The 15,804-nt window shown below is 39.1% G+C and overlaps 1 protein-coding gene across 3 annotated transcripts in view; it reads left to right on the top strand.

The window, feature by feature from the left end:
• Positions 1–3,698: 3,698 nt before the first annotated feature.
• LOC114552282 (vascular endothelial zinc finger 1) overlaps positions 3,699–15,804 on the top strand; it is a 44,467-nt gene continuing 32,361 nt past the window's right edge. For all 3 annotated transcript variants that reach the window (XM_028572951.1, XM_028572950.1, XM_028572949.1), the window contains exon 1: positions 3,699–3,839. In XM_028572951.1, the coding sequence (XP_028428752.1) occupies positions 3,807–3,839 (33 nt within the window). In that variant the 5' untranslated portion in view covers positions 3,699–3,806. The remainder of the gene's footprint in view (positions 3,840–15,804) is intronic.

The raw sequence follows: 15,804 nt of genomic DNA, 5'->3' as shown, positions 1-15,804 counted from the left end.
AGAATATAAGCATGTCGACTATTTCTGGCAGCAGTTGAGACCTTTGGGCAGTAACTATGTCTCCTGCAGTAGAAAAAACACACTCACTTGGAACTGAGGTAGCAGGGATGGAAAGGTATGCTTTGGCAAGTGGAGACAGCAAAGGATATTTAGGAGTTGCCGAAATCCGACATTTTCCACCACAGAAAATGGCCTCATATCAGCTGCAATGAAAACGCCTATGTCCCTCGTTATTGCCGTGGCTCTTGCACTTACCGGTGGCAGAGATGCAAAGGCTTTTAGAGTTGTTTGGCCTTTTAATGTTTTCGTCATGGTGCTGTAGTTGGTAGAGAGCTGTGGTGGTGCTGTAAGTGTTTTTGCATAGTGCTCGTGTTAGCCGCGGTATACGGCATTTTTTTCTTACAATATTTACATATTGTGTTCATCTTGTCTGTCACTCTTTCGCCGTTTATTATTTCCGCAGGAAAACCAAAATGTTTGCACACAAATGATTTAAAAGTGGCAGGGGGATCTTCAATAGTAATTTCACGCTCCATCACGCTGACATAACATCGCCTCACGAGACAACTTTTCACCTCGACGAGAAGTCTCGTCACGTTTTAATCTCGTCACACCCTTAGTATTAACCACACATAATGTAACATCCAGCCATCGTCTTATCTGTGATTATATTCGCTGCTGACCGGTGGATATTTCGACAGCTAGCTGGTCGGCTAACCGGGGTGTGAGCTCCGCAGACCCGCATTCAATTCAGTTGTTTGGCCTTTTTGAAGCTAGTTTCCGTGCCATGTCATCTTTAATTTAACCAATATTTTTTGTATGCGTGTTAAGTTAAATGATCAAGGGAACGGCTTACTTTTTGGGATATGTAGGTCAGTGAATAACCGATGATAGTTATGTGGGACCTGTTAGCAGGAACAGCTGGTTAGCACGGCAGCTAGCTGGGTGAGGAAGTTTTATTATTATTATTTATCAGTCATTTAAAACAGAAAGGCAAAACATACACATGCTTGTGTTGGTGAGGATTACTCTGCATATTGTGTATGTGAGAACAAGAACAGCGAACCATAGACGGTATATGAGCAGCGAACATGTTTGTTTGACTTGTCGTCCGTCTACAGAATAGCTCTTCCGCTGTCCGTCATGGCTAATAAGACCCCCTCAGATTAAATTCAAATCGGACACAACGGTTAGCTTTGTAAGACCTTGAGGTAGCTGTGATATAAGTGCCGTGATGAAATTCAAACTGTAAATATATTATAGTTATGCCGAAAGTGTAGCTAGCTAGCTAGCTGTGATATTTCCCCATTGTATTGAATGGGACATATAGCTAGCAGCTGCTCATCCTAACAAGACGCCTCGCGTTCATAAAAATGCTTTAAAATCAAATCGGACACAACGGTTAGGTTTATAAGACATTGGGGTAGATGTTATATAAGTGGCGTGACAAAATTCAAACTGTAAATATACTATAGTTATGCCGAAAGTGTAGCTAGCTAGCTGCAATCGTTTCCCATTGTTTTGAATGGGACATATAGCTAGCTAACTCCTCGTCCTAACAAGACGCTTCGCGTTCATAAAAATGTCTTAAAATTAAATCGGACACAATGGTTAGCTTTATAAGACATTGGGGTAGATGTTATATAAGTGGCGTGACGAAATTCAAACAGTAAATATATTATCGTTATGCTGGCAGCCGGCCGCGGAGCCCCGGTAGTGCAAAGGGTGACTTTGCCCTGGGTATGGAGCTTTGTCGTCAGACTGTGTGGAAGCTCCTAAAGTCTGACACATCTTACCAAATTTGCAATTAGCCATCAATTTTCGTAAAACTGCCCATATTTGAGCTTTATATAGTTGATTTCTCGCATAAAAAAGTCTCAGAATTGAATTTGGTAACGAAACATTGCAGTGTTTGAAATATGAGATTCTGTCGCGTCTCTAATGTGTGTGTATTGGGGATTCGCTCAACCAATCAGCGCATGTCTCTAATGTGTGTGTATGGCGATTCGCTCAACCAATAGGCGCACGTTTCTAATGTGTGCGTATGGCAATTATCTCAACCAATCAGCGCGCAGCTCATCTAAATATTCATGAGCATACCATATTTGGAAGAAAAGCTCTTGTTACAAATAGGGCCAAAACACAGGGATGCATAAGGGCCAATACAATTTTCAGCCCAACCAATGTTACATACCCCATTAGGAGACCATAAGGAACAGTGTGAAATACCCTATATAATCATTCTATCACCCCTTTAACGTTAGTGAATATTTAAGACAATGAACGCAAACGCTGTATCCAGTTCTAATCCAGTTCTCTTAAAGGTGCTCTAAGTGATGTGATGCCTTTTTTAGGCTAAAACATTTTTTGTCACATACAGCAAACATCTCCTCCCTATAAGCTTGCTGCCTGTCCTCTGAACACACTGTAAAAAAACACGGTCTCTGAAGACAGCCCAGCTTGTAGCCTAAAAAACACGTCACATCACTTAGAGCACCTTTAATAAATGTAACGGAACAGATGCATTTCTAATCAGCAATGGAGTTTGACAATGAAAACTACAATTCCCATAATTCCACGAAACTTCACAACGTCATCAAAAGTCTGTGATCCATTGTTTTGATTGAGAGACCCCTAGCGGCAGAAAAATACATATTGTATGGTTTAAGCAGCAAAACTAAATGTAGTTATAAACTTGACAGAGGAAACAGAACTGGCCTTTAGCTTCTGAAATAATCCCAATGAAGTTAAGTTGCTGTTTCTCAAGCATCTCTGCAGACACACTTTCAAATGAAGCTGTCTATCCAACAGCAGCTCTGCCTTGTTAACATTTTAGAGCACGTTAATAATATTTTCCTTGTTGATTGTGTATTATTTCACCCCCGCTAAATTTCCCTGTTAGGCCTACCTATATATTACCTACTCCCATTCCTCTACGGGAGTGCCTGAAGTTTGCTCTTTTGCACGTTTTGAGATGAAACTTATATTTCTCAGGTTTTTACTCATTATTCACTAAATGGACAGTAGCCCATGGAACAGATTATTTATATATTTCTTAAAACGGAATTGAACACATAACAAGATTATATTGATCTCTAGTGATGGAATGTAATTCAGCAATTTACTCAAGTACTGTACTTAACAAATTTGAAGTAGGCCTACTTGTACTTTATTTGAGTCTTTTATTTTCATGCCACTACATGACACTACATCTCAGAGAGAAATATTATACTTTTTACTCCACTATGTTAATCTGACAGCTTTAATTACTAGTTACTTTACAAATGTTTTTTTTTTGCAAAACTTAAACTACCCAACAATTTCCAGGCCTACAGGTACAGCTGAAATGATTAGCTTTAAACACTTGGTTAATTGACAGAACTGTTTTGATCGTTTCCAGTTTCTAAAATGTGAGGATTTTTCTGCATTGAGTAAGCTATTTTTACTTTTAATAGCCAGCTTTAAGTACATTTTCCTGATGATTGGTTACTAACATACTTAAGTAGCCTAACATTTTCAATGCATGACTTTTACTTGTAATAGAGTATTTCTATTTTATATATATATATATATATATATATATATATATATATATATATATATATATATATATATATAATATAATTGGGGTTGTAATGGAACTGGAAATATTTGAAATGAGATGTCTTGTAAAAATCCAAACGCCCAAAAAAGTCCATTGGACTTGGTTCAGCCCTAGGGGTTACAGGAAGTTGTAGCTACCATGTTTAGCTGCTTTGTTGTAGATTCCTTGTAGGTTTCCTGCAGATTTTAGCCTAAGTGTTGCAATGGAACCGAGCTGGAGTACGTTTTTATTCCAAGTAAGTGGCACAGTACAACAGTAGTCTGAGAAACAGCATTCGCGTTTTTGAAATGACGTAAATGTTGTTAGCCAAATATTTGTTATCACTTTCTGAAATGAATTAGAGTTAGCCAAGCAAAACAAAGGTGTTAGCGTTAGCCTGCTAGCTAGCTTCACTGTGTGGGCTGCTGTAGCAATTTGCTAACCAGTTTTCTGTCGAACCCGAGACCTCCGGCTGTGTCTGATTCCGATATAGCTAACGTTACGGAGAGTCATCAAGGCCGCCTCCGTGGTGTTGGTTAAATGTTCTGAATTAGCTAGCTATATGTCTTATCATACTGCGACGTTTGTCTCAACTTGCACCGTGAAGTCACTTTATGGTGCCATTGCTGTTGATGCGCGCGCGTTAGCAAATTAGCTGGTAGCTCGAGCTATTGCATTTCGGTATGCTAAGCTAATTGGCTAATGTGTTAGCTAACCCGGGTACTTTTCTCGTCTTCACCACATCAATCCTCGCCACAATACAGATAACGATAATTGGTAGGCGGGGATTTATTGTGAGTGCCAACTGAATTCTGTTGATGAAGCAAGGCAACAAAATGAGTTTTAATAACGTTGACGTTACACCAGACACTCGTCGGTTAACGAGAAGCTAACAGAAGGCTAACACTGTAAATTGGAGGGTACCAAGCACGCGGACAGCAGCGACTTAACCACACTAAAGACGCCAAACGTTTTTCTTTCAGTACAAATCTGTAGCCATGGATTGCAAACAAGAATGCAAATAACGTTAACCATCAGTCTCCATTGATCCGAGAGTTCTATACGCAAGCCCTATGTAAACTTCAAAGTATAATGTGGCCTTTTGTTTAGAAAAACATACATTACAGCATGTGAAACTTGTTTTAAGAACTTTTCTAGATTATGGCAAGGGACTCATTAGTTCGACACACATGGCAAGCCGTTTAACATTCAATCGAACCAAACTCCTATCTGTAATTACATGTTAGATATCCATAATAGCATTTCTCTGTCACTAATCATAATGGTGCTAAAAGATATCCACAATAACATTCTTACTAGTAGAAATTGTTTTCAAGATATCTACCACTTTGATTGTGGTAGTCAAAATAAAATTTAAATTCTTAAAAAGAATAAGTGGCAGTCTAACATTTATTAGCCAGACTGGATATTTATTGCAGGTGTCGGTAATTCAATTCTTCCTAGTCAAAAAGAACATTTCAGATATCCACAATTATATTCTTCATAGCCACAATTGTCATTTCAGATAACAACAAATAGGGCTGGATGATTAATCGAAAAATAATCAAAACCAAAATTCAGAGCCTATAACCGACGTCATTTTACCAAGTCGGTTATTTCGGTCTTTTAATCCTATTAATATTTCCGCGGCCGCCCACTGTGTGTTAATGTATTCAAGAAAAAAAGAGGGAGTTCTCTGCGCTTCTGCAGACCACAACAATCCGGTGCAACCAAGGCAGGACACAACAGAATAAATAGCAAAAAATTTCCTGTGCAACACGGATGTCTTCTACTGGATGAATTTATTTCTTAAGGTGCATAACAGTGACTAACGTTTCGATGTATAGTTACATCTTCATCAGAGTCCTGTTAATGTACTTTCCCCTTAAAACATATTACGGCCTCTGCGTGTGTACTCACGTGACTCCGCCCCGTCCAGTCTGCGACATTGAAGCAACATGGAGGAGAACTCAAACACCGAGTCAACTCAGCAACAGGAGCCGGAGCCGCTTGTACCAAAAAAACACGCAGTGTCCGTCGTTTGGACACATTTTGGTTTCAATAAAGACGACACCGAACAAACTCAAGTCAAATGCAAACACTGCAGAAAAACTGTTACAGCGACCAAAGGTAATACCAGCAATCTATTTCAACACCTGGAGCGCAATCCCATTACCGAATATGAACAGTGCATGGCTCAAAAAAAGAAAGAAAGGGTGACAATCGCCCAGCAACAAGTGCATCCACAAAGCAGGTGTCAATAACACATGCATTTACAAATGCTACACAATATGAAAAGGATTAAAGAAAATTGAAAGAAATAACTGACGCCATTAATTACTACATTGCGAAGGACATGGCTCCCATAGCTACGGTGGAGCACAGTGGGTTTAAACAACTCGTTAAAACACTCGACAGAAGATACACTGTGCCATCGCGACACTATTTTTCCCAAACTGCGCTGCCCAATATGTACCAAACATGTCGTAAAAAAGTAGCCGCTGAACTTAAGTCTGTTAAGCACTTTGCAGCCACATCTGATCTGTGGTCATGTAGGACGATGGACGCATATTTGAGCCTTACATTGACGATGAATGGAAGCTGCGCAACAGGTGCCTTGAGACAGCATATTTTCCAGTCGATCACACGTCAGAGATGAACTTTTTTTTACATTAAAACTTAAATTACTTTTTTATAAGACGTTTTTATTTCATTGTAAACTCTACTGTTGTAGATAGGATTATGCACTCTTTCATTAGACAAAATAACCGTGAACATATTTACAGTATAAGAAAAGTTTTTTTTTTTAAATAATCGTTTAATAATCGTAGTCGAGGTAACTTGTTCGATTAATCGTGATTATGATTTTAGCCAAAATCGTCCAGCCCTAACCACAAAGTCATTCATCCTAGGACAAATTACATCACTTTTGTCATTCATGTGTATTGGGTTTTTTAATTTCAGATATCCACAATGTCATTTTTCCTATCCAGAATCAATATTCTAGATCTCTGTAGTACCAGTTCTTAATAGGAAGAACTTTAATTTCAGATATCTACAATTCAATTGTTACTAGTCATAATTTTAATTTAAGATACATAGATATATACGGATATCTACAATAGAGGTGTGAATCTTCACTAGGGCTGTCAAAATTGCTCAAAAATTACGTTTGAATATTCCCTCTAAAAAAACACAGAATATTCTAACTATTCGAACATCTGGTTGCGCATGCATCCAAGGTGGCGCACGACATCGTGACGTCAAAATGATGTAATATCCGGCCGGCGCGTCCGATTTTTATTTTTTATTTTTTTTATGGCGCTCGAGCCAAGGTCGCGCACGGCTCTTTTTTTCAGCGGCGTGCGACAAAGCGGAAACAGGAGCCTGAATGAGTTCGCCGACAATCGCATGTCAGGACTCTCACAGTGACTGCAAGTCTCTCTGGTAAACTTACTGGGTTAAGATGAGCTCTTTTATGGTGAATGAAAGGCTTGATCCGACAAAGTAGGTCATTGAATCAAATCGAAGCATTAACGGCAATGCTGCTGCCGGTTCTGGCGTTGTTTACCTTTTTCTTCTAGTCCGTAGAAAGAGCAACGTCGGTAGCATTTGTTCATTAGCGCCACCGCAGGTATAAATAGTCACGGCGATCTTATGATGTCACATTAGTATGCGCCAGCTGGGCTGCGTCCAATATGTAACGGCTTTCAGGCGCGCTAGCAAAGCAGACAGCCAGACAGCCTCTGCTACCGCGAGCGTTTGTTTTCCACATTTTTTTTTTTTTTTTTTTTTTTATTTGAATATTCATTTTCGCCTTCGAAATTTGTTTTTTAAAAACTATTCGAATATATATTCGAATTTAGAATATTTGTTGACAGCCCTAATCTTCACTGATCTCCCGATTCGATTACCATTATCAGGTCTTCGATTCGATATCTCGATGCATCAAAAAACATTTTTCTATTCGAGCCATATAGGATATTTGACTTGACAAACAGCCCAAGCTGTAATACGTAACTTTAGACTGGAATGATGAAGTGTTTGGGTCATTTCACTGTGTTAACACACACCTACCCACACACACACACCCACACACGCAGCCTTTGTGATTAGGAAATTGAGAGAGGAAAAAAAGTTGCGGGCTGGATGGTAGCTCATGTGGACGTGCAGCAGGACGTTATCTTCAGTGAAGCAAACACAGAAATCCAACTTACAGTTAACTGTTAGTCCAAGAAACGCAGCTAAAAAACACAGCTACGGCAAAGTCCTCTTCAGCAGGGAAACACGCTGTTGTCCTCCCCAGTCCAAAATCAATATTCTCCGAATCAGCAACTCTCCAACTTTAGCTAGTCCGTTAGCTCCAATTTTAGCTAGTCCGAGCTCCAACTTTAGCTAGTCCGTTAGCTCCAACTTTAGCCAGGCACACTAGTACGTTTGTTCTAAACCAAGGGTGTTAGACAGGAAAAGTGTCGTAGTGTAGCTACATCTCTTCAGCTTCGTTATTCCACTTAGATCTTCTCCAAGCTAACTAGTGTCTCTCGATGTTTCTCAGTGTTTTCTTTCCTCTTCTCGATTTGTGATTCTCTCCACTCTCCCGTGTCTCCACTCAGCCGTTTTGCGTGTGTGTGTCTGTGTTTGTTTGTTTGTGTGTCTGTCTGTCTGCATGTCTGCCTGTGTATGTGTGTGTGAAACTGGGTTGGCTACCGAGAATGTTATTTTTCGTTTGAATGTTTATGCCGCGGCCGGAAAATTAACGAGCGACGTCATTGCGTTATATTCGGTTATGGTGGGCCACTGCATCGATGCAGCATCGTCCATGTCCGCATCCAGATGCATCGATTATTTGATTCATTTCAACACCTCTAATCTACAATAAATATCCAGTCTAGCTATTAAATGCTAAAAACGACTTGCCATAGACACACATCCTGTCACAATGGGTGGGCAAATAAAGCTGTATAAAGTATTCCAGGAGGGGAAATTGAATTTAAAACACGGGTGCTAAGTAGTTAAAACGAAACTATGCGTGGAGTTACTAAAGTAGCTTTACCTCAAATAATTCTGAATTTGGTCAGTAAAGTCTTTAATGTTTGTGTTAATAGATTTGATTATGTCAGTGTTTCTGCTTATTGACAACAAAGTAAAACTTTTTAAATCTATTGCACATTAGAGGCTTATCTTTTACCAACTGACCGAGAAATGCATCTCCAATTTTTGATTTTTTTTTTGCTCTTTTTTTTTTTTTTTTTTTCAAGTACTGTCAAATTGCAACATAATTTTACTGCCATATAATTTAATAATGTGATTACAGCTAGGGATGCACCGATCCGACTTTTTCAGTCCCGATACCAGGGCTTTGTGTATCTGTCGATTACCTATCCGACACCATTGCTGAATTAATAATAAACTGTGTACCTTACACCTACTAAGGCTGCAACAACGAATCGATAAAATTCGAAATCAGCAATTATTGTTGACAAATATATTTGTGTGTTGTATAAATGAACTTAACTTGCACTTACTACCATGATGGTAATTAATGAATAAGCTTCAAGTGTGTGTTTGTTTGTGTGTCTGTCTGTATCTGCTCTTTGGGTTACTTACACAATTATTAACTAAAACATGTATGTAAGCATGTATTGAGTTGCTGTAAATTAATGCTTTTTTTTTATCCAATTCATCGATTAATCAAAAAAATAATCGACAGATTAATCGATTATTAAAATAATCGTTAGTTGCAGCCCTACACCTTCCTTCCACCATGTGGAAGAGACTAAAGGCACCAGACTTTACTAACTAAACATTACTTTCCTAACTAAGACAAAATAACATAGATGTAATATATTGAATTCTTATTCATTTATTTAAAAAACAATTGTGCATTAAAATCGAAAATATAATGTAATCAAACTTCTTAAAATAAATTTAAATAAATAACAATAATGGGCCTTCAATAATGTGCCACCTTTTATATAGGTTGATAATGGCTTATTTTACGGTCTCCTAGAATATCACAAAAACATTTTAATGGCATCATGTTTATTAAAAGCTTTGATTACTAAAGGGTTTGGCTCCACGACATTATACAATAACTTTATATGAAGGAGAATCCATGAAACAGTTATAGAAGCTAAACTATTTTTATTGTGCAAAGTAGTAAAATAAACTCAAATCAAATGAATAGCAAACACATACAAACAACTTTAACATTGTTTCCCTTTCAAAGCTAGCTAGTTGTATAAACACTACCTTGGCCACAGGTAAGTTAGGTTGTTGTAATGTGGTTGTAGTGGGTGACTGAACGTATTTCCGCTGTCAGCCTCCTTCGGTGTTTGAATAATGTTAGTAGGTTGGTGGACGTATTTCAGCGGGGCAAGACATCTTAAATCCAGTGTTTTAATCATTGCTCTGAACTAGGGCTGGGCGATATGGACCAAAAGTCATATCCCGATATATTTTGGCTGAATATCGATATACGATATATATCCCGATATTTTTTCCGCAAAGTGAGAGCAAATGTTCAGTCAAAGCCAAAATCAAATATGACATGTCACATGTAGTTTCATAGAAACAGTTGCAAAATCAAATAAATAATAAACCGGTTTCTTCACCTGGTTCATGATTAAATGCTCAGCTGTTCAAATAACAATAAAATGTAAACCTAAATACTGTATAACAGGAGTACCTTTTTTGAAATCAAAGCTCCATATTTGTGATTCGTTCCAAAGGTCAATTAAGCTTTTGATATTAATATAATCTACTTTGTTCAAAATGTAATGCCTCATGCCTGTAAGCCTAGGTTTATAGTCCCATTCTTCCACTTGATACTGCTTCCACTTAAGTAAACTAAAAGATGAACTATCGACTACAAAACAAAGAAACTAATTAATGTGTTAATACAAAGAATATTTATTATGATCGGTTCACAGATCTGAGTCCAAACGGAAACTTCACCCTTCTGAACTAAGAGTTTCTGCTTCAAGGTGAAGTTTAAAACAGACTGAAATGTCCAGGCTCATTCCTCCACTATTTATTTCTGTATGTATTTATGCGTTACATGTAATTTTAACGGGCACTGAGCTCCAGATCCTGCAGCCGCAGACGGTCTCTGCTGCCCCGCTGTAGCTTCTCTCCGTCCGCCTGCCGCCGCAAACTTAGTGGAACTTTCCGCCGATATCGACATACAGGTCGTCCTGGACTACGTGTAAGATCCTACCGATCACCACTCTGTCTTTGGCTGGTCCGATTTGGATCAGCGGGGACCCGCAGCAGCGAGGCAAAGCTGTGTTTTTCCCGGGGAAGAGACGCTGCGGCCGGCCGGAGCTCTCTCCGCCTCCCGCTGCCGCCGGAGCTCAGATTCCTGGTCGGGCGGCATACATAATCATAAAACACATTGTCACCTGTTAAATGTTATTCATTGCGGTTTGTTCTTTTCATTTCCTCTATCGAACATAATTAAGCAGTACAAAAGTCCGGCATCTTTAGCGTTGATCTGAATGCTTCGGACCCCTGTTCCAAGATGGCGGCGGTTTTGACGTATGTTTAGAACCTCAAGGCGACATCTGTGTATATATCTATGGGAGCAAGGATCACATTTGAACTATATCGATATATGCGATATGGTCTAATTCCATATCTCATTTAAAAATATATCGATATATTTTTTATATCGATATATCGCCCAGCCCTACTCTGAACCCTTCCTACTCAACAGTCTGTAGCGGGACCGTAGGGGGATTGTTATTGCGTTCATAATGTTGGTCTGCTGCATGCTTGAAGTGACATGTCTTTAACGTTAGCATAGTAATGTTAGCACGGTAACGTTAGCACGGCCGAGTAACGTTGGAGCGACGGGCAACAACAGAAAGAGTTAGGTAGGGCTGCCACCTCTTAGTCGACTAATCGGTCGTTTTGGTCTTAGTCGACTAAGATTTCTTTAGTTGATTAGTCATTTTTTATGCTTATTCATGCTTAATTACTTATTTCCAAGAAACTTCTGAGCACATTTATGGTAAACACAAGATTTAAAGTGGTGCTTTTGCAGGATTAATTGTGGAGAAACTCAGTTTTACAGATGGTTAATTAACTACATTTATATTGTGCTTTTCTAGTCTTAACCACCTCTCAAAGCACACAGCTCTGTCAATTAAATCAACTAATCGATTAGTCTACAAAATCGTATAAGTGTTAGTCGACTAAGAATTTCTTTAGTCGAGGACAGCCCTAGAGTTAGGTGTGGGTTATTAATTGCTGTTATAAAGTTACTACCATGAGTGAGAAGGGTACGCAGTTAACAGGGGTCCCGGTGCTAAGGCGGAGGAAAAAAAAACTGGATCGGCCGTAGGGCTTAACGATTAATTGCATTTGCAATAATATCGCGATATGTTAAAACGCGATTTCCTAATCGCAAAGGCTGCAAATCAGTCTGCACTCCGCAGAGAAAGCATCAACTTGGCAGTCTAACGCCACGCCGTACCTTGAGCTGATTTCTGTCATTCAAACAACTCTGAGTTGAAGTTTAAAACGTTTACAGCCATTTTAATGAAATGAAGGGTTTTGTTCAGGCTCGAGTCCATTCATGCAGTTAATGGATACAGGCACGCAGAACTGAATGCTTGGTTGGCAAAGATTAGCTCTGATTAGCGGTTAGCTCCAGTTAGCGGTTAGCTCCAGATCAGATCAGAATCAGATCAATAAATGCAGCATGGCTGCGGTGTTTCAACGGTTTTATTAGTACAGTTAATCGCACGGCAAGAACACTAGCAACTAACGTAATGACAGCCTGTCTGAGCAAGTGCAACGTTGACGGTGTCATGCACATGGCACGCAACTTCACGAGGGGGAGGGGCTGGATGCAGCTCCTCTCTGTGCGCTGTAAAAAAAACCACACCATTTTGTGTGTGTGTGCGTGTGTGTTAGAGGTGTGAATCTTCACTGATCTCCCGATTCGATTACGATTATCAGGTATTCTATCTCGATGCATCAAGATGCTTCAAAATAAATTTTTCTATTAAAGCCATATAGGATATTTGACTTGACAAACTTGCATTGTCAGGTGCAATGCCCAAGCTGCAATACATAACTTTAGACTGGAATGATCAAGTGTTTGGGTTCATTTCTTTAAGGTAGCTACCACAAAGGTTTACCTATTTTGGATTAGTCATATGCCACCCTACTTTTAGCCAGCAAATCTATTGTGCTGTATTGGAATAACTAACCCCAGACAACTCTTTAACAAAAAAAGGTGTTGTTGTTTACTGAACAATAACTTAAATGTATAAATAACATTTAGCCGTTAGATTGAATAACAAAAAAATACTTCACATCCTTCAAATATGCTTACTGCAATATTTCTTCAAATGATATTACACACAACTACCCCTTTACCCGTTTCTCTATCAGTTTCCACTTATAACACTCCAGCTACACAAAATTATTCTTCCTTACAGCAGTTTCAATGTAAAACTTACTCAAACCCTGTTAAACCATGTGTTAACACACACACCCCTGCACACACCGAGAGGAAAACAAAAGAAAAAAGTTGCGGGCTCATGTGCAGCAGCCAGCAGGACGTTATCTTCAGTGAAGCAAACGCACAGAAATCCAACTTACAGTTAGCTGTTAGTCCAAGAAACACAGCTCAAACACGAAAAGTCACCAGCTACAGCAAAGTCCTCTTCAGCAGGGAAACACGCTGTCGTCCTCTCCGGTCCAAAATCAGCGTCCTCCGAATCAGCAACTTTCCGCTGTTAGTTCCATCTTTAGCTAGTCTGTTAGCTCTAACTTTAGCCAGGCACACTAACGCAACGTTTGTTCTAAACCACTGCTGTTAGACAGGAAAAGTGCCGTAGTGTAGCTACACCTCTTTAGCTTCGTTATTACACTTAGATCGTTTCCAAGCTAACTATTCTAGTGTCTCTCTGTGTTTCTCAGGGTTTTCTTTCCTCTTCTCGATTTGCGATCCTCTCTCCTGTCTCCGCTCAACCGTTTTGTGTGTGTGTGTGTGTGTGTGTGTGTGTGTGTGTGTGTGTGTGTGTGTGTGTGTGTGTGTGTGTGTGTGTGTGTGTGTGTGTGTGTGTGTGTGTGTGTGTGTGTGTGTGTGAGAAACGGGTTAGCTAGGCTAATGTTGTTATTCATTTGTATTAAAAATTAACGAGCGACGTCATTGCGTTATAATCGATTATGGTGGGCCACTGCATCGATGCAGCATTGTCCATGTCCGCGATGCAGTGCATTGATTATTTTATTAATTTCAACACCTCTAGTGTATGTATGTGTGTGTATATGTATGTATATATATATATGTATGTGTATATATATATATATATGTATATATATATATATATATATATATATATATACTGTCATGGCAGCTCGTTCAGAATACGATCTCATATTGTACTAAAATATATATATATATATTAGGGGTGGTACGGTTCACAAAACCCACGGTTCGGTTCGTATCACGGTTTTAGGGTCACGGTTTTCGGTTCTGTACGGTTCTTGTTATTTTTTTCTTTTAATCTTTAACACTCCAGAATATACTTCAGCGTATAGCTAAAATTACCAGTGGCAGTTCTATATTGTTTTATTTCATCATAGGTAACATGAAATCCAAAATGTTCCTACACACCAGACTATAAACGACGCTGGCGCATCCTCCAGCTCTGGGCAGCCTCTCTCCCGCTTGACATTTCTGCAGGTGACGTGACCTGCAGCGGCACCGCACTCCACTTGAGGAGCGGTCAGCTCGGTGTCTCTCAAAATCTGACGAAAATCTTTTAAACTGACCTTTGTTGATCTGAAATGAAGACAGATTCAGCAACTGCATGGCCTATTTCTCGCTTAAAATGTTTTCAGAAACACGTTTTGGTGAACTATTTTAGTACAATATGAGATCGTATTCTGAACGAGCCGCCATGACAGTCTGTTTTGAAATTAGGGACCAGCCAGACCCATGTGACGCAATCGTCCAATCAGCTGCCATGGGTTGTTTTAACATAGGTGTCGAAAGTGGGCACTACGGCAGTAAGAGGTTAGTGCACATTAACAGTGTACTGACGAACCGTGCGGTACACACATGCTCCAAACCGAGACTAGCGAACCGAACGGTTCGGGTGTTTTTTCATGAACCGTACCACCCCTATAGAGGATGTTAAACAAGATCTTATTCATTATTTTACCTACTACTGTTAAAAAAAGCAAATACAGGCTACTCTTTTTGCATTTGCTCTGTTTACTTTAAGTTTTTATTTTTGTATTCCTCCTGAAAGTGACTATTTTGTTGTTGGATTGATAGCCTACATCTGGCTTCAGGTTGCACTACAAATTCATTTTACTTGAACAGTGCAGTGTTGAACAATTTTAATAAATAGACTTGAATCCTATTGAAATTTGTTTTGTGTAAATTGTTAATAATTGAGCAATGGGAAGACCCCAGCTCTGTGTATTCTGGGTCTGCTGCCAGACAATAACACTGACCGGTAGACAAAGACTATGGATACGTCTGGCTACTACAACAGGATGTAGAATAATTCTACGGCACTGGAAGTCATCTACTCTGTGCTGTTTTAGGGAATGGACTGAACAAATGACAAGAATGGCTACATATGAGCGAGTCACTTACAGAGTAATGGGGAGAGAGGATATCTTTAATCAAGTCTGGGGTTCCTTCCTGATGGGAATAGAGGGGTTGTCTGTCTGAATATAAGGCACCGGTTCTGATCCAATCCAATATAGCGTTTGACTAATAGAATAATGTATTGTAATGTAAGGCACATGATGTTTTTTTTATTTTTTTTATTTTCTTCTTTCTGTATTCGTAAAACCGGACAGTGGAAGATATAGATGTTGTGTCAGTTGTGATGGTGACATAGGTTGTACGGTCTGTCAAAAATATTAATTAAAAAAATAATAATAATTGAGCAATGGGAAAGTAATCGCTAATTGAAAAATGAATCGTTAGATTAGTCGACTAATTGAAAAAATGATCGCTAGATTAATCGTTTAAAAAAAAATGGTTTGGTAGGGCTGGGCGATATATCGTTATTATATGGATATCGTGAGATGAGACTAGATATCGTCTTAGATTTTGGATATCGTAATATCGTGATATGAGATAAGTGTCTTTTCCTGGTTTTAAAGGCTGCATTACAGTAAAGTGATGTCATGTTCTGAACTTATCAGACTGTTGTAACTGTTCTATTATTTGCCTTTAC

The sequence above is a fragment of the Perca flavescens genome, chromosome 3 (genome assembly GCF_004354835.1).
Source record: "Perca flavescens isolate YP-PL-M2 chromosome 3, PFLA_1.0, whole genome shotgun sequence".
In the NCBI taxonomy this organism is placed as follows: Eukaryota; Metazoa; Chordata; class Actinopteri; order Perciformes; family Percidae; genus Perca; species Perca flavescens.
The sequence above is the reverse complement of the archived record's forward strand: the minus strand, read 5'-3'. Positions and strand labels throughout refer to the sequence as shown.